Here is a 15000-nt window from a genome sequence, read left to right on the forward strand (position 1 = left end):
TTAGTTATCAGCACATTGTAAGGCAGACAGAGATTGCTTTAATTTAAAGTCAAAAGATGTTTTAAGAGGAGAGCATGCAGTCGGAAAAGAATATGATTAAAATGACAGCAAAGTTCTGTTACATCATAGCGCTGTATATCGAGTAGACATAAAAAAGAGTCACTGACCACAAGAGCTGTTCTCAAATGTACACATTATTTTGTGTCCACTGTTTGCTTTTTTAGATAATTTATCGTTATTGTTTTTTTAATTGATAATTTGCAGGTAAAAGTGATTTTACTGAAATTATAGTTTTTGTTAGCTGACTAGATTTCCGTTTTGAGATTTGCTATATACAGTATCTGCAGTTAATAGGTTAAGGATGATGGCATGATGTTTTTAAGTCATGTCATTAAGAAGTCAACAAGACAGGGATGTGTTCAGTCAAAAGACACACATGATGAGGAAGCTAGGTTGGAAATATGGCTACTGTAGGGTTAACAAGACCTCAAAAAATGAATATGAAAGGCACCTTTGTTGTCAGGATGTATTAAATTGATTGAAATTGATGACACAGTAGATGAGCCCAACTTTCATACTCATGTACACCTTTTTAACTACATCATGAATCCATGTGCAACAACCTGTGATGCCAGAAGTGTTCTGTTCATCTATATTGTGTTACATTTTCTACTATTCTCTTTCAGCACCCTCAACAACAACAACATCAGCCGACTGTCTGTGGCCAGTTTCAACCACATGCCGAAGCTCCGCACCTTGTAAGTTGCACCACAGAGTATTTAGTATAACAGTCACAAGAGGAAAGATTCATCTGTGTTTGTCTGTTCAATTGATTGATCGATCTATACATGCACCCCCCCCGCCCCCACCTGTTCACCCATCACCTCTTCTCCCTCCTCCTCCTCCTTTTCTCCTCCCTCCCACATCCTCTCCCCCAGTCGCCTGCACTCCAACAACCTGCAGTGTGACTGCCACGTGGCCTGGCTGTCAGAGTGGCTGCGACAGCGCCCCCGCCTGGGTCTCTACACGCAGTGTATGGCCCCGCCACACTTGAGGGGGCACAACGTGGCTGAGGTGCAGAAGAAGGAGTTTGTCTGCACAGGTAGGTCGAGAGGCAAGAGCAGAGGGTTTGATGTGATGTGGTGTGTGTGTGTGTATACAAGACTATTTGCTTTGTTGTCTTCCTGATTGACATCCGCTTGTGGCAAACCTGTTTCTGCTTTGTCTCGTTTGCTTTTTTCTTACTGTCTTTGGCTCATCCTTTTCAAGAAGGGGACGAAGGCAAGTATTCATCTTACATGGCATGTCTTGGATTTAATCCCTTGCGTTGCATTTCTTCATGTACTGATCACATTTTCTTTAAGTTTATATGAAAGAGCACCTAAAAGCAAGAGCACAAGACTAAAAATCATATTGCAGATAAACAAGGTCACTATCACATTTAGGGACGGTTCTCTCACCTGCACACTTTGTTGCCTGGCGGCTGTTGCACTCTTTCATTTTCTTCAGTGAATTCTGTCAGCTTGAACATCCTTCTCCGTAGGGATTTACTCTGGGCATAACATATCATCCATGGATAATATTGGCCCTCTGTCTCCGTGTAGGTCACCAGTCGTCATCATCTTCCTCCTGCAGTGTGTTACAGTGCCCAGAGTCCTGCACCTGCAGTAACAACATTGTGGACTGCAGAGGGAAGGGGCTGAGTGAAATTCCCACCAACCTGCCTGAAACCATTACTGAGATGTAAGACATACACACACCTGATGTACTGCACACGCATACACACCCGGTGCAGTGATATTTCTCTTGCTCTTTCACTGTGTGTCTCCCCATTTTCCGTCTTTGTCTTTTTCCACCTTTCTGTTTCACTACTTTCTCTTTCTCTCTGAGCAGTGAAATAAAACCACACATCTGTGAAATGAGAAAGCCTGGTCATGCAGCTCTTCCCTGCTTAAGAAAATAAAGGGAGAAGGGAGAAATAATCGAAAGATTAATCTGAAGGACAAGGCAGATCATATCTCTACCTTAAAGGGGTCATCAAGAAAAAAGGAAAGGATTAGAGCCACCAGATTTAAAGTGACAGAGTACCAACAGAGCTGTAGGCAGAAATTGAGACTTTACTGCTCTAAAACTTGAATCTCCAAAGACTGGAACTGACTTGAGAGCAGACTTTTAAATCACAAGATCTGAAGCCTGGAAAAAATCCTGGAATTTTGATTAATAGGTGTATAATAACTTATGAGCATGTGATTTAACTTGTACTCTCGATTGATTTCAGACTGACCTTGGATTTATCTTTAGAGAACTGACTTGAAACCTGCTTTGATAACACTTTTGGACTGGATTTAGACTTGTCTAGATTGGCTTATGACTTGATTTGAAACCAGACTTGACAAGTTTTTGAGACTTGACTTGGACTTGGACCTGGGCTTGTCTATTTTTCATGAGGGTCTTGATTTTGACCTTCAACTAGGTTTGGAATTGAATTGGACATTTCTCAATTAACTTGAGAACTGAATTGAATTAGTCTTGATTTAATTGAGATTTAAGTTAGACTTGTCTCAGTTTACTTTAGATATAGCTTGGATTAGTTGCATTTGATTTTAGACTGCACTCAGACTTGTATCAATTGATCTGAGACTTGACCTATGTTAGTTTATTTAAGACGTGATTTTGACTTTGTACCAAAAGTGTGTAACAGTAACAATAGAACATAACACAAAGCTCCAGTGGGACCGTTCAGACATGTTAGTTCTGACGAAAGGACTGGACTGGAGCTGAAAAGAGAAGAACAGCAAATGAAAAACAAACTCATTTTAGGGAAATGTTTCACAATCAAATGGTTGGTTAGCAAATCATCCCCTTTCTCGTCACGGCGACTGAACATTCGAAATGTTTAGAGAACGGTTGTTCGGGCCTGACTTACACAGAGTCAGACTGGCACTTAATGGAACGCTGCCCAGATAATTAAGGGTGTGTGCTTTTGTGTGTATGTCTGAGTGTACACATGTTAAAGAGGGCAAAAGATCAGAGAAATATGACAGACTTTGGCAACGGTCATCAAAGCGCCTTATCTGGAAATGTTCCCCTTAGCCAGAGCCCCCGGGAATGAGCAGCAGTCCACGATACAGCAGAGATAACTCTGTGATAGGGGAATGTTAATGTTGTTCCTCAATGGTCTGTGTGTATGTTTGGTTCCAGACGACTGGAGCAGAACGCCATCAAGGTGATCCCAGCTGGGGCCTTTTCTCCTTATAAGAAGCTGCGCAGAATGTGAGTAGATGAAGAGATATGCGTATTGTGCAGCCTGTCAACCATCCATTAAAAAAAACTTTTGTTCCTGTCCTGTTAGTGGCTTGTGTTGACCTTCATATTTCACTTTCTGTGTTTCTCACTTCTTCTATCTTTGGTTCCGTGCCTCTCTGTTTCTTTTTTCTTTATAATCTGTTCTTCACAGAGATTTGAGCAACAACCAGATATCAGAGCTGGCTTCGGACGCCTTCCAAGGTCTGCGCTCCCTCAACTCATTGTGAGTACTTCAGACAGGATGCTTACGTCAAGGTTTTTACCACTTCTTGCAACAATACAATGTGCATTTTAGTTTGGCAGTGTGGCTGTGCTCATGCAATGCTCTGAAACAAATCTGATAAAGCTTGACACAGACTGTCCCTGAGCTCACAAACATCCCCTAGCAGAGCCTGAGAAACACAAAATTTGACAAACATGAGCACATATAGTATTAAAAGAAACATTCAAAATTCAAGAACAACCAAATGCAAATACACGAGGAAGCTGTAGGGGTGGAGGCAGTTACATTTCTAAAAGGGGGCAGCAGTGCAGTTGCAAAGATGCAGACTCAATGAGCACCAAATGTTTATATGAGATATGTAATGTAAATTGGAAAACAACATGATCTCGAACTAATTGTTTCATGATTGAACAGGTTGAAAAAAAGCCAACGTTTCAGCTAGATTATCCAAACTCTGTATTTTTACTCACTCTTTTAAAGGTGCAAAACACAATAGCAAAAATAGAAAAAACTTAAGACAAATCAGAAACATATAAACCCAGTTGTATGACAGTTGCATGAAACAATGCATTGTATTGTGTGCATGTACAGTAAGTGCGTCTCATTATGTCTGAGTAAAGTGTGTGTGTGGGGGGGATCAGTGGGACCAATTAATCAATACGTTTTTTAAAATCGAACATAACTAGCCAGGTGCCACATTATTTGGAGATAAAACCGACTGCACCCAAAATTTTCACCATAGTTCCTCATTGCCAAACAACATTTAGCTACAATAAGCCAAAGTTAAACAGAAAACGTCTGTTTTTTACACTTTTACTGTTCAATTTTTTCCCCAAGGAAGTTTGGCAAAGCTACATCCTTGTTGAAAACACATCTGACCACCCTGATAGTTTTTTCTTGTCCTGTGTTAACTCTTTTTTTAGTGGTGGCACATGATTAACTTGGGGCGTATTATTACTGATAAGAAAACAATAGGAACAAAATGTGATTCTCTTTTAATCGTTTAGAAGTACAGCTGGAAGATTTATTGGTGTCCATGTGTCAAACACCAAAAGAAATATGAAAAGCAGAGAAGATCATTTCATAAGATGCTCTTTTGAGAAGAAAGGCGGCTTCCTCTTCGGCCTAAGTCTCAGGTCGGACCGTTTGCTTTGCGTGTGAAGCTTTGGTAAGGAAAAACGAAGAGAAAAGGAGGAGGAGAACAGGGAGTGAGGGATGTAGAGTTATTTCATGAAGGAGTTATATTAAGGTCTCTTCTCTCCAAAGTCAATAATTCATAAATGCTGAATTGCTGAATGGAGGCTTCTGCCACCTCATTACACATTCACCACAGAGAGAATGGGACACACACATTCATGCTGACACACCACATACAGTATGGCTTTCACATTTCACATTTCACATTAAGCTGCACTGTGTGCTCATTGTGTGTCAGTGTTTGGTTAGAGAGGATGTAAATGAGCCATCGATTCTGTCTGTGCATGTGTCTGTATGTCTATATGTGTGTTTATGCATGTGTGTGGGGGGGGGACGCGAAGAACAGTACGTGCTAATGTGTGTGTGAGACATAAATGAAGCGTCCACTCCTGCATCGTGTGTTTCCCAACCTCAGGTCTCTCAGGGACAGCCACTCAGCACAATGAAATAAAAGCCAATCTAAAACACATGTCTTTAGACTGCCTACATACACAGCTCAACTCAGTGTGGAGCGCAGAGATGACTGATAACTCTCTATATGTGTGTGTGTGTGTGTGTGTGTGTGTGTGTGTGTGTGTGTGTGTGTGTGTGTGTGTGTGTGTGTGTGCGTCTAAGGTATGTGTTGGGCAAGGCAGTGGCGGTCTCAGCCCTGACCTGTTTTTGTATGTAATCTGATGTATTTTTAAATAATGTTTCTCTGATAACAGCGTACATTCCTCACACTGTAGTTGCAGCCAGATTTATGGAGGGTTTTTTTCATTGTGACATCGAGATGAAAAGTGTTATAACTAGTTATAATTTATGTCATGGGTGTTGACATAAAGCCAGGTGTTGGCGTTCAGTCAGAGTTTGTGTTTTTACTGGTAGCATTTTAGAAAAGAAAAGCTTATCATTCTTCATCAAGGTCTTTTTCAATGTTTTTCTCTGCATTATTCTGTTTTCTCTTCAGTAAAGAGCCAAAGTGCTGCAGTCCCTTAGTCTTATGCCGTGTTAAAATACTTCGGTCAAACGGTCAAAGTTACAAAACATGAACTGAACATAAGTATGTAAATGCCTCTCAAGTCAAAAGACCAGGTCTCAGCTTGCTCTAAATGCTCTGTTTACTAAACTCAGATCGTTCATTCATGCCCACTAACAGCTGTCCATTCTGTCAAACATGTATTTGAGAAGCTTATATGTTGAGAGAAGACACACAAAACGAAGACACACAAGTGTGAGGTGTGGATATCAGTATAATCAGAAGTGTAAGTTGTGCGTGAATGATGAAATGGTATGTGTGTGTGTGTGCTGTAAAGTGCATAAAAGTAAAGCAACATAATCAAAAACAGGGTGCCTGTAGGGATGAGCACAGAGAGCTGCCAGCTGAAGCCAGGTTTTATAAACCTGGTAACACTGTGGGCTCTGAGGTGTTCCCATTTGTGCTAATGACCACCTGCAGAGACAAGGCAGACAGACAGCTGAATTACACAGCAAACCCAAGACGACACCAGGGGTCATCACACCCCTCCCTTCTTAAGACAGGGTTGAAATGGGATCACTACAAAAACCAACTAACTGTAACTAAAGCAACACAAATAAATGACAAAACAAACAAAAAAATAAAAAAACAAAAGAAGAACAAAAATATCTCCATTATCCCAACCACAGTCAGTCTAAAACTTTTTAGCAACACCTAGAGGATCTGACACTTCAGTGGTGACAGATCCCATCCTGCAGAGCTAATTGAAGGTTTTTTTAGCCTACCACATGTGACGGGAACATCAGGATCTTTAGCGTCCCTCTAACCATTCAAACTAACATTTACTTTCGAAGCTACAGCATCACTAGAGTTAAACTAGAAATGCTCAAATACAGTTTTGTTTTTTTTTCAAACTAGCCTGTGCACTTCCCAAATTCCTCCATGCCACTTCACAATCAAACGGTTGGCCAACAACTGGACCAGGACAAAGTGGAGCAGGCTCAACAACCTGACTTGGTTTTCCAGTGAGCTGGCATGTATGGCACATCTTGACATATTTGGAAACATCATGCTTTAACAGAGGCCAAAAGAAATAGCGCATACATGGTCATAAGTTTTCTTTACCCCCAAATGCCCACAACTAACATGCACTATTTGCAACACCACAACCCGCAAGTTACTCAGCACAACAACCTGAAAACTCACTTCCCATTTTCTCATCTGCAAATCTGCCTGGATAAAGTGAAGTCAAGTTTCAACCGGCAAAACCTCATCCCACAATTCAGACAGACATGAATCAGCCTTTTGGCTCTTCACCCACCCTCGAAACAGCTGGATGAGGATCAGGCAGTGCCTGAACCACATGTTCTGCAGGCACCATAACTTTTCTACACCCCAAAACAGGCGGGTCTGCATCAGACACGTCACAGCTCTATGTGCACATCACAGCAAAGGCTGAGCAAACACCTGGATCAGGCAGGTCTGGAGTAGACACATTAGGGCTCTGTGCACACACCATGACTGGAAAAACCCCTGGATCACTCCGACCACCCTCATATAACCCCCCCAGATGCTATTGGTTTGGAAATAATCACAGGGGACTGTGTCACATTGGCCCACACAGCATTACCAGCTAGGTTGTTGCCATAACCACATCATCAAGTGCAATGTGGGGTGCACCCCAACAGAAACGATGCCCTGTTCCAGCTCACAATCCAGCACAGTATTGGGGCGCGGCACAGGAATTAAAGCCAGCTTCATACCCTTCATCAGTGAAAAAATCCCCTGTTTCTGTTTCAGGTGAAAAAAGTAGCACCGTCTCCACAATAAATGACTGTGTAATGCCTGTATCAGGCAACATCTTAACTGGTACACAGTCCTCACTACCAAACAAGGACACAACAGTATCAGTGATGTAGGACTCAGAACCAGAAACAGTTTTGGGAACCAGGCCAGAATCAGAACAAATACTCAGATCCACACATAATGGTCTCTGCTCCAGAACTGTAGTGTGCAAAACACTTCAGGAACCAACTCATATGCTTTTAATTCAGCTTACTTCACCGTATCGTAATGCAAACCATCCTTAGCACATACAGTTGAATATGCCTCATGAGCTCTGCCATTGAGAATGCACTGAAGCATGACTAATCTGCCCAAATCTGACCAATTTTTTGCATCTGCAACACGTTCAAAAAGAGTGAAAAATCAAGGTCATGCTCATTACACTTCGGCACCAGATGCAAAATAGCCACAACATCAATACCACCCAGTGCAGAGCCAACGAAAGCCAAATCCCTCATAATAGAACCCCCCCCCCCCCCTCCTTTGCTTGCCCTCTCGGATTAACTGCAATTTGGGCAGCTCATAACACTTGATTTTCATTCTTTAGTGCTCTGCTGAATTTTCTCAATCTCAACTTTTCCAACATCTCCAACTCAAGTTGCTTCTCCTTCACCAACTGCCAATTTTTTTTCAAAGCTGTTGCCAGTTGCGTTAACGACCACCTGTAGAGACAGGGCAGAGAGACAGGTGAATCCCACAACAAACCCAAGATGACAGAAGGGGTCATTACAATGGGAAAAAGAAACACAACCCAACTACTACTATCTGTTTACATAGTCCCATGAACTGCTAAAATCTGGCCAATCAGGACATAGTGGGCTCATTCGGAGAGGTTTCCGTAAAAAGATTTGAGCTAAAATGGCTGAACTGTGGACCTGCATAAAAGACCTGTATAAAATAAATAAGTTGAACAGTTTAACTTTAGAATATAAATATGGATGTGGAAAAGTGTGTGTTATGTCTTCTTTAAAGACTATTGTAGACTTAGAAGCATTCAATCCTGATTCCAACAGGGTTACCCATATTTATTTGGCTTGTAGTCACACCAGATATTTTGAGCATACAGTGCAAATTTGGATTGTTAACAAATAAAAACAAAAACAAACAGTACATTACTCTTTTTAGTAACATGACTAATTTTTTTTTTAACATTATTACTATTGTATTTTAATTAGATGAAACTACTGGCAGCTTTGGAGCCATTCTGAGACTCTTTGGGACACTAAAGTAGTTTGCCAATTAGGAGATATCATAGCTAAATTTTCAGATATCGCTGAAGTACAACCATTTTCCCCACTTGGCTGCTTGTAATTACAGTCAGCACAATATAACATGATCCCAGCATTAGTCACTGATATAATCTCAAAGACTCAATGAGCTACAGTTTTAGAGTACTAAAAAAATAATGTAATCTTTGTTAAAAAAGACAAAGCAATCAAATGTTCCTATACACTTAGACACATGACAAACCCCACTGTTACAAATATATATGCTTTATATGCTGAATCTTAATACACTTAGTATATTATTTGGTTTTGTGTGATATCATAATGATTTGTGATGTTTGTTTTCCACAGGGTTCTATATGGGAATAAAATCACTGAGATTTCTAAAGGACTGTTGGAGGGACTGTTTTCCCTGCAGCTATTGTGAGTATATTAGCACGCACACACACACGCACACACACAAACACACACACAGACATGCGCGCGCACACACACACACACTCCAAGCTGCAGCCAAGAACTCATATCCTCATCTCATTGATATTCAGCTGAAAAGTGCTCAGCTAAAACATTGTCATCGGACTGGAGACATCATGATTGAAAGCCATCATCACTGACCTGTAACATTTGAAACACTCATCAAAGAACGATAACAAGATAAGCCTTCACATTCTTCCTCTCTCTCTCTCTTCACTCTATCACTTATTTCTTTCAGGTTACTGAATGCTAATAAGATAGCGTGTCTGCGTGTGGATGCATTTCAGGACCTCCACAACCTCAATCTGCTCTCACTATATGACAACAAGCTCCAGACCATCGCCAAGGGAACCTTTTCATCACTAAGAGCCATACAAACACTGTACGTACACACACTGACAAACACACATACACATACACACACACATACAGAAACACACACACACACACACACACACAGACACAGGGTTCAATGTGAAACTTTAAGCGGTGAACAGAAATCAATCACATTTTCAGAGTAGTGGCACTGTAGAAAGTAATGCCTTAAAACATTTAAATACACAAAAACATTTGTGCATTGGATGTGTTCGGCCCTTTTGTTGTTTGTTGTTAAGACATGCTTCAGTTGTCTGAAAATCAACAGTTCTGTTAACAGCTTAAAGACCCCAGCACTTCAAAATGTTTTGCTTATTGTTATTTCACTTGGATGTCTCACTTGCCTGTATTTTCTCTATAGAGTAGATTTATATAGACGAATTTTCCTTCACTCATGGCCTTTTACCTTTTAAAGACTTAATATATTTTTTCACAAGCACTATTGATTTTTGTCATTAAGAGTTCTCTCACACCAAAACATTCTGCAAATACAAAGGTGTGTAAACTCCCTCTCAGAACATCACAGCACCAACTTTATGTTAGCAGTAAAGCATAATTAACAAAGCAAAGAGTTGTGCTGACATAAAGAAATAATGCATGATAGAGACAGAGAGTGCCATTACATGCCTGACATATACTCTTCTGAGGCTGTTATTTTATATATCCGCCCACCTCAGAGTACATTATGGCCCCGTAACATTTCATGGAACTGTTGTCCCTTTTTTTAATGGGTAATAATCAATGAATTTTATTTAATGACTTATTGTATAATCAGTTCACCCTCTGTTTAAATTCATTTTAATCACTAAGTTAACTAATCATAAAGCATAATGCGTAATATTTCTACGGCTACCTGCCAGTATTACTGTTACCATTTTATTTAAGTGTCCAAATTCTAAGTGTGAAATCTATGCACTTTATAGTTCCCTTAAAAAACACAATAAAAGGAAAAATTGGCAGCCACGCAACTTTCTGCTAACAATCCCATAATGCAATGCCTCTCATCTTATGGATGTAAAATGTTATATAGTTAGGTGACATCACACCTGATATTATTCATTGAGTGTATGAAATATCAAAGCTGTTCAACAGTTACAATTAAGAACTTTCTGTGGATATATTCATCCTCAGCACAACTTTATATCACTCGGACAGCTCATGTGTGTTTTTTTTGTGTGTGTGTGTCCATGTTTGTGTGGGATGTGTGTTAGTCACTTAGCCCAAAATCCATTTATCTGTGACTGCCATCTGAAGTGGCTGGCAGACTACCTGCAGGACAATCCCATCGAGACGAGCGGTGCCCGCTGCACCAGCCCTCGACGGCTCGCCAACAAACGAATCGGACAAATCAAGAGCAAGAAGTTCCGCTGCTCAGGTACAAACACACACATACATACTTCCCATTGTAGACGTCCAACCACACTGATCATTCAAACATACTGTATGCACACAGATTCTTAATCATAATATCCAAACTGTCCTTTCCTGTTTTCTCATTCTGTGTCTGCCTGCTGGGATTTTCCCTGAGACTCTCTTTACTAACCTCAGCTCCCTATTTACAGCATTTTCTGGTGTCTCATTTGGCCACACACACACACGCACACACACACACACACAACCACAGAGTATTTCCTTCTAGCATTTTGTTGTTTTTTTACTTTCACTCTCTCTGTCTCTGTCTCTCCATTAGCTAGAGAACAGTATTTCATCCCAGGTATTGTACATCAAGCATGTGTGTGTCTATATAAGACACAGTTTGGTCCATCACAGCGGATGCTGCACACTCACACACTTTTGATACTTGGAGTGACTTGCCTTTACTCACACCTTTTGAATGCCAAGATATTTTCTTTTAATGGTCTAAAAAGAAAATGTTTAACATACAACATAATGCATCACGTCTAACCGGGCACCAGATAATCACACTCTTTTCCTCGCAATGGGTATCTATTGGTACACATAACTTTGACAATAGAGGAAGAAAAACAATTGGATTAATAAGCTTGGTTGGCCGGGCCCCATGTGTGAGACTTTGTATAAGTAAATGTATATTGGTACAGCAATCACAGAGACTAAATTTAGTCTAGTCCTCCTCGCTTCTTAGCACATCTAATGATAGCTAATATATGAGCATGTGTCCGCGAGCATCTGTGTCTGTTTCGCCCACTGCAGAACATCAAAAGGTCATACAGTTAGCATGCTCAGAGGGGTGCTGGGAAATATGTAAATCAGACATGCATATAAGATCAGTAGCAGGGCTAAAGGCGGTCATTACCACAGCAGCGCACAGAGGAGGCATGGTGTGTGTTGGATGAGATTGTGTGTGTGTGTGGGTGTCTGTGAGTGTGTATGAGAGACAGAGAGAGTGTGTGTGCTCTCACTGCAGTCATTAACTCTGAAGCTCACCGGGGGGACAGAGGTTTCAAAGCCCAGATACCACATACAGGGCAGCGCTGAATAATTTACGAACATTTGCAGTTTAAAAGTTGAATAAACATGTTTTATTCTGTGGTGCAGCCTTGGAATTGTGCCTTAGATCAATACATCTAAAATCCCCCAGTTTAATTTGCATCATGTCCCCTATTTCACAGTGCATTATTTTGGATCCTATCACATATTTCTGTTTGAACAAAAAGTCATGATTATGATCTCGGGGCGCTTTAATTCTAGTTTTATCCCTCCAACCTTTTTTTAGTCTTTAGTCTGGAGACTGAACCTGCTGAAGTAAATTATATCAGTGTGTGCATAGCTAAATAATGTACTTGCACTTTTGAGTTTGTAGATCGGGCAATATGTTATTGTCCATTGGCATGGCATTTTTATCTGGTGTGCTTTTTGACATGTGACGATTTCCCCCAAAAACACCTTCAAATCAGTGAAGCTTTAAGCAAATGAGGCCGGGATGTGTGTTGGATGAAAGAGCCCACCAAATGCCATGTTATGCCAGCACGATTCTCACTATTCACGAATCATTACCCCTTTAAATGAATCACTGCCTGGGGACTGGACACGAATAAATTGCAGCATTTTTTCTCAGTTTTTCATCAGCTTTTTCCCTCCTCCTGTTCAATTAAAAGAGTGAAATCCCTTCTTCTTTTTCCTACTGCCTCTCTCACACACTCAGGAGTACACCATGTCGGCTGTAAGTAACACACACACACACACACACACACGTACAATTTTTGCGTCAACTCCAAATCCCTCACCTCTTGTCCCTGAGCCGACGTCTGGCCCTTGACCTCTACCGCTGTGACCTTTGACCCCCTCTGTGATTCCTCATGTCTGTTTGCAAACAACAACGATGAGATTAAAATTTACACCTTATCATGCAATGGTTCATATATTATCTCTCGTTATGCTGTCTGTATGTCTCATGTATGTCTCTGCGTGTGTATATGCCCATGTTTGTGGACATAAGTGTGTGTGTGTGTGTGTGTGTGTGTGTGTGTGTGTGTGTGTGTGTGTGTGTGTGTGCGCGTGTGTGCGTGTGTGCGGTTGTGTTCCTAGAAGTCAGGGCTTCTCTTGCCTTCAGTGCTGCTGTAACTCTCCTCCCACCTCCTCTGTAACTGCTGCTCTGTTCCTGCGTGTGTTACGTCTGTGAATTTAGATGTTCCAGTCTCTCTTTCTCTTCCCTGCTTTTTATGGACTGTACTTTTCCCCCTCATCTAATTGTTACGTCTTCTCCTCCCCCTTATTATTACTGCCCCTCTCTCTTCATTACAAGTGATACATTCCCTCAAGCCAGTTGTCATCCTCTTGCCTCTCACCCCTCATCTTTACCTCTTCCTTGCTTGGCTTCTTCCTCTCCTCTCCTTATTCCCCTCTTCTCTGATTTCATGTCCTCCCTTTACCTTCTTCATCCTATCCCTTTTGTCTCCTACTCTGGCCTCCTCTTTCTTAGTCCTGTCCTTTGTATCCTCTCCCTTCCTCTCCTTCAAATCCTGCTCATCTTCCTTTGTCCCCTCCTCTCTTTCATGCTACCCTCCTTTCCATCCCATCCTCTCCTCTCCCCTCCTCTCCTCTTCCTCCTCCTCCTCCTCCTCTTCTCCCTCTGTCCTTCCCATCCCCGTGTTCCAGCGGAGGAGCAGTCAGTCAGCAGGTTGTTCCTTTGTGCTTGATCTAACCATGTGGCTGCCAGGTTCCTAAAGTGGAACATGGTTCTGTCAAGCACCATGGAACGGCCCTGCAAAACCCTACAGCATGGCCAAGACGCAAGAGACAGCCATCTCCTGCCAGTCCCCCGCAACCTGTGTGTGTGTGTGTGCGAGAGAGAGAGAGAGAGAGAGAGAGAGAGAGAGAATGTGTGTGTGTGTGTGTGTGTGCCTTTGTGCCTTTACAGTATGATAGATTAATGCCTGGGTGTGTGGAAGCCTTTTTCTGCTATGATCTAATTTTTGATGCTGTTGTGTTTGTGCTGTGGTTTCTAACACTAACAGTTGCTTTGTAGTTTGACAGGACTGAAAAACTTTTCTATGGTTTTTTTCCCCTTGAAATTGTGTGTGTGTGCCTATATACATTAATTTTGACAGTGTGTGTATTATGAACCTGGGTCTTTAAGGCTGTGATACAAACGCAGCATTTTGATGTAATGCCTGCAGGGAAAGTTGTATTCAATCATAACTAACAATATTTTTTGAACATGTTTGATGCATTTTGACAATTCCTGCTCCAAACAAAAAGCAACACAGCCCCTGTGCAATTTTCTCAAAATTCTTCCATTGTATCACAACCTTCACATGGGCCATCCACGTTTCTGTTGGAAGCAGTAGACGTTAACGCTGGGTTTCGACTCTTGCATGGTGAGGGCATTTAGTGACGTTAGTGGTTGTAATTTCGGCCAGGTACGGAAGATTACCGCAGTAAGCTGGGAGGGGACTGCTTCGCTGACTTGGCCTGCCCTGAAAAGTGCCGGTGTGAGGGGACCACAGTCGACTGCTCCAACCAGAAACTCACCAAAATACCTGATCACATCCCTCAGTACACGGCTGAACTGTGAGTCATGCTGCGTTTGTCTACTACAAAGTGTATCTGTGTGTGGTCCTCCAGCACACAACACTGTTGTTCTCTCTCCCTGGTCTCTGACCATCTCTTTTCTTTCACTGTTCACAGGCGTCTGAACAACAATGAATTCACTGTGCTTGAGGCGACGGGAATCTTCAAAAAGTTGCCTCAGCTGAGGAAGATGTAAGTCAAACATGTTGACGATGTTACAGGAACAAAGCATCACATGTGGTTATCAAGAAGTCATGCTCAGGTCACAGAGAGAATAAAGTAATTGTTGACATGTTAACAGAGAGGTACATTTGAAAACACTAAAATGAAACATGTATTTATCTCGCTCTCTCTGCCTTTGTCCTTCTTTTGCTCCTTCCACATCTCTCTTCTCTCTTTTA

The 15000-nt window shown here is 41.5% G+C and overlaps 1 protein-coding gene across 1 annotated transcript in view; it reads left to right on the forward strand.

The window, feature by feature from the left end:
* Positions 1 to 15000, forward strand: part of slit2 (slit homolog 2 (Drosophila)) — an 89550-nt gene that overhangs the window by 54013 nt on the left and 20537 nt on the right. Inside the window, exons 7-18 of the mRNA XM_053325527.1 lie at positions 687 to 758; positions 939 to 1114; positions 1605 to 1743; positions 3202 to 3273; positions 3458 to 3529; positions 9107 to 9178; positions 9471 to 9614; positions 10819 to 10982; positions 11298 to 11321; positions 12732 to 12749; positions 14449 to 14599; positions 14717 to 14791. Of these exons, the coding sequence (XP_053181502.1) occupies positions 687 to 758; positions 939 to 1114; positions 1605 to 1743; positions 3202 to 3273; positions 3458 to 3529; positions 9107 to 9178; positions 9471 to 9614; positions 10819 to 10982; positions 11298 to 11321; positions 12732 to 12749; positions 14449 to 14599; positions 14717 to 14791 (1179 nt within the window). The remainder of the gene's footprint in view (positions 1 to 686; positions 759 to 938; positions 1115 to 1604; positions 1744 to 3201; positions 3274 to 3457; positions 3530 to 9106; positions 9179 to 9470; positions 9615 to 10818; positions 10983 to 11297; positions 11322 to 12731; positions 12750 to 14448; positions 14600 to 14716; positions 14792 to 15000) is intronic.

This window comes from Scomber japonicus, chromosome 2 (genome assembly GCF_027409825.1).
Source record: "Scomber japonicus isolate fScoJap1 chromosome 2, fScoJap1.pri, whole genome shotgun sequence".
NCBI lineage: Eukaryota > Metazoa > Chordata > Actinopteri > Scombriformes > Scombridae > Scomber > Scomber japonicus.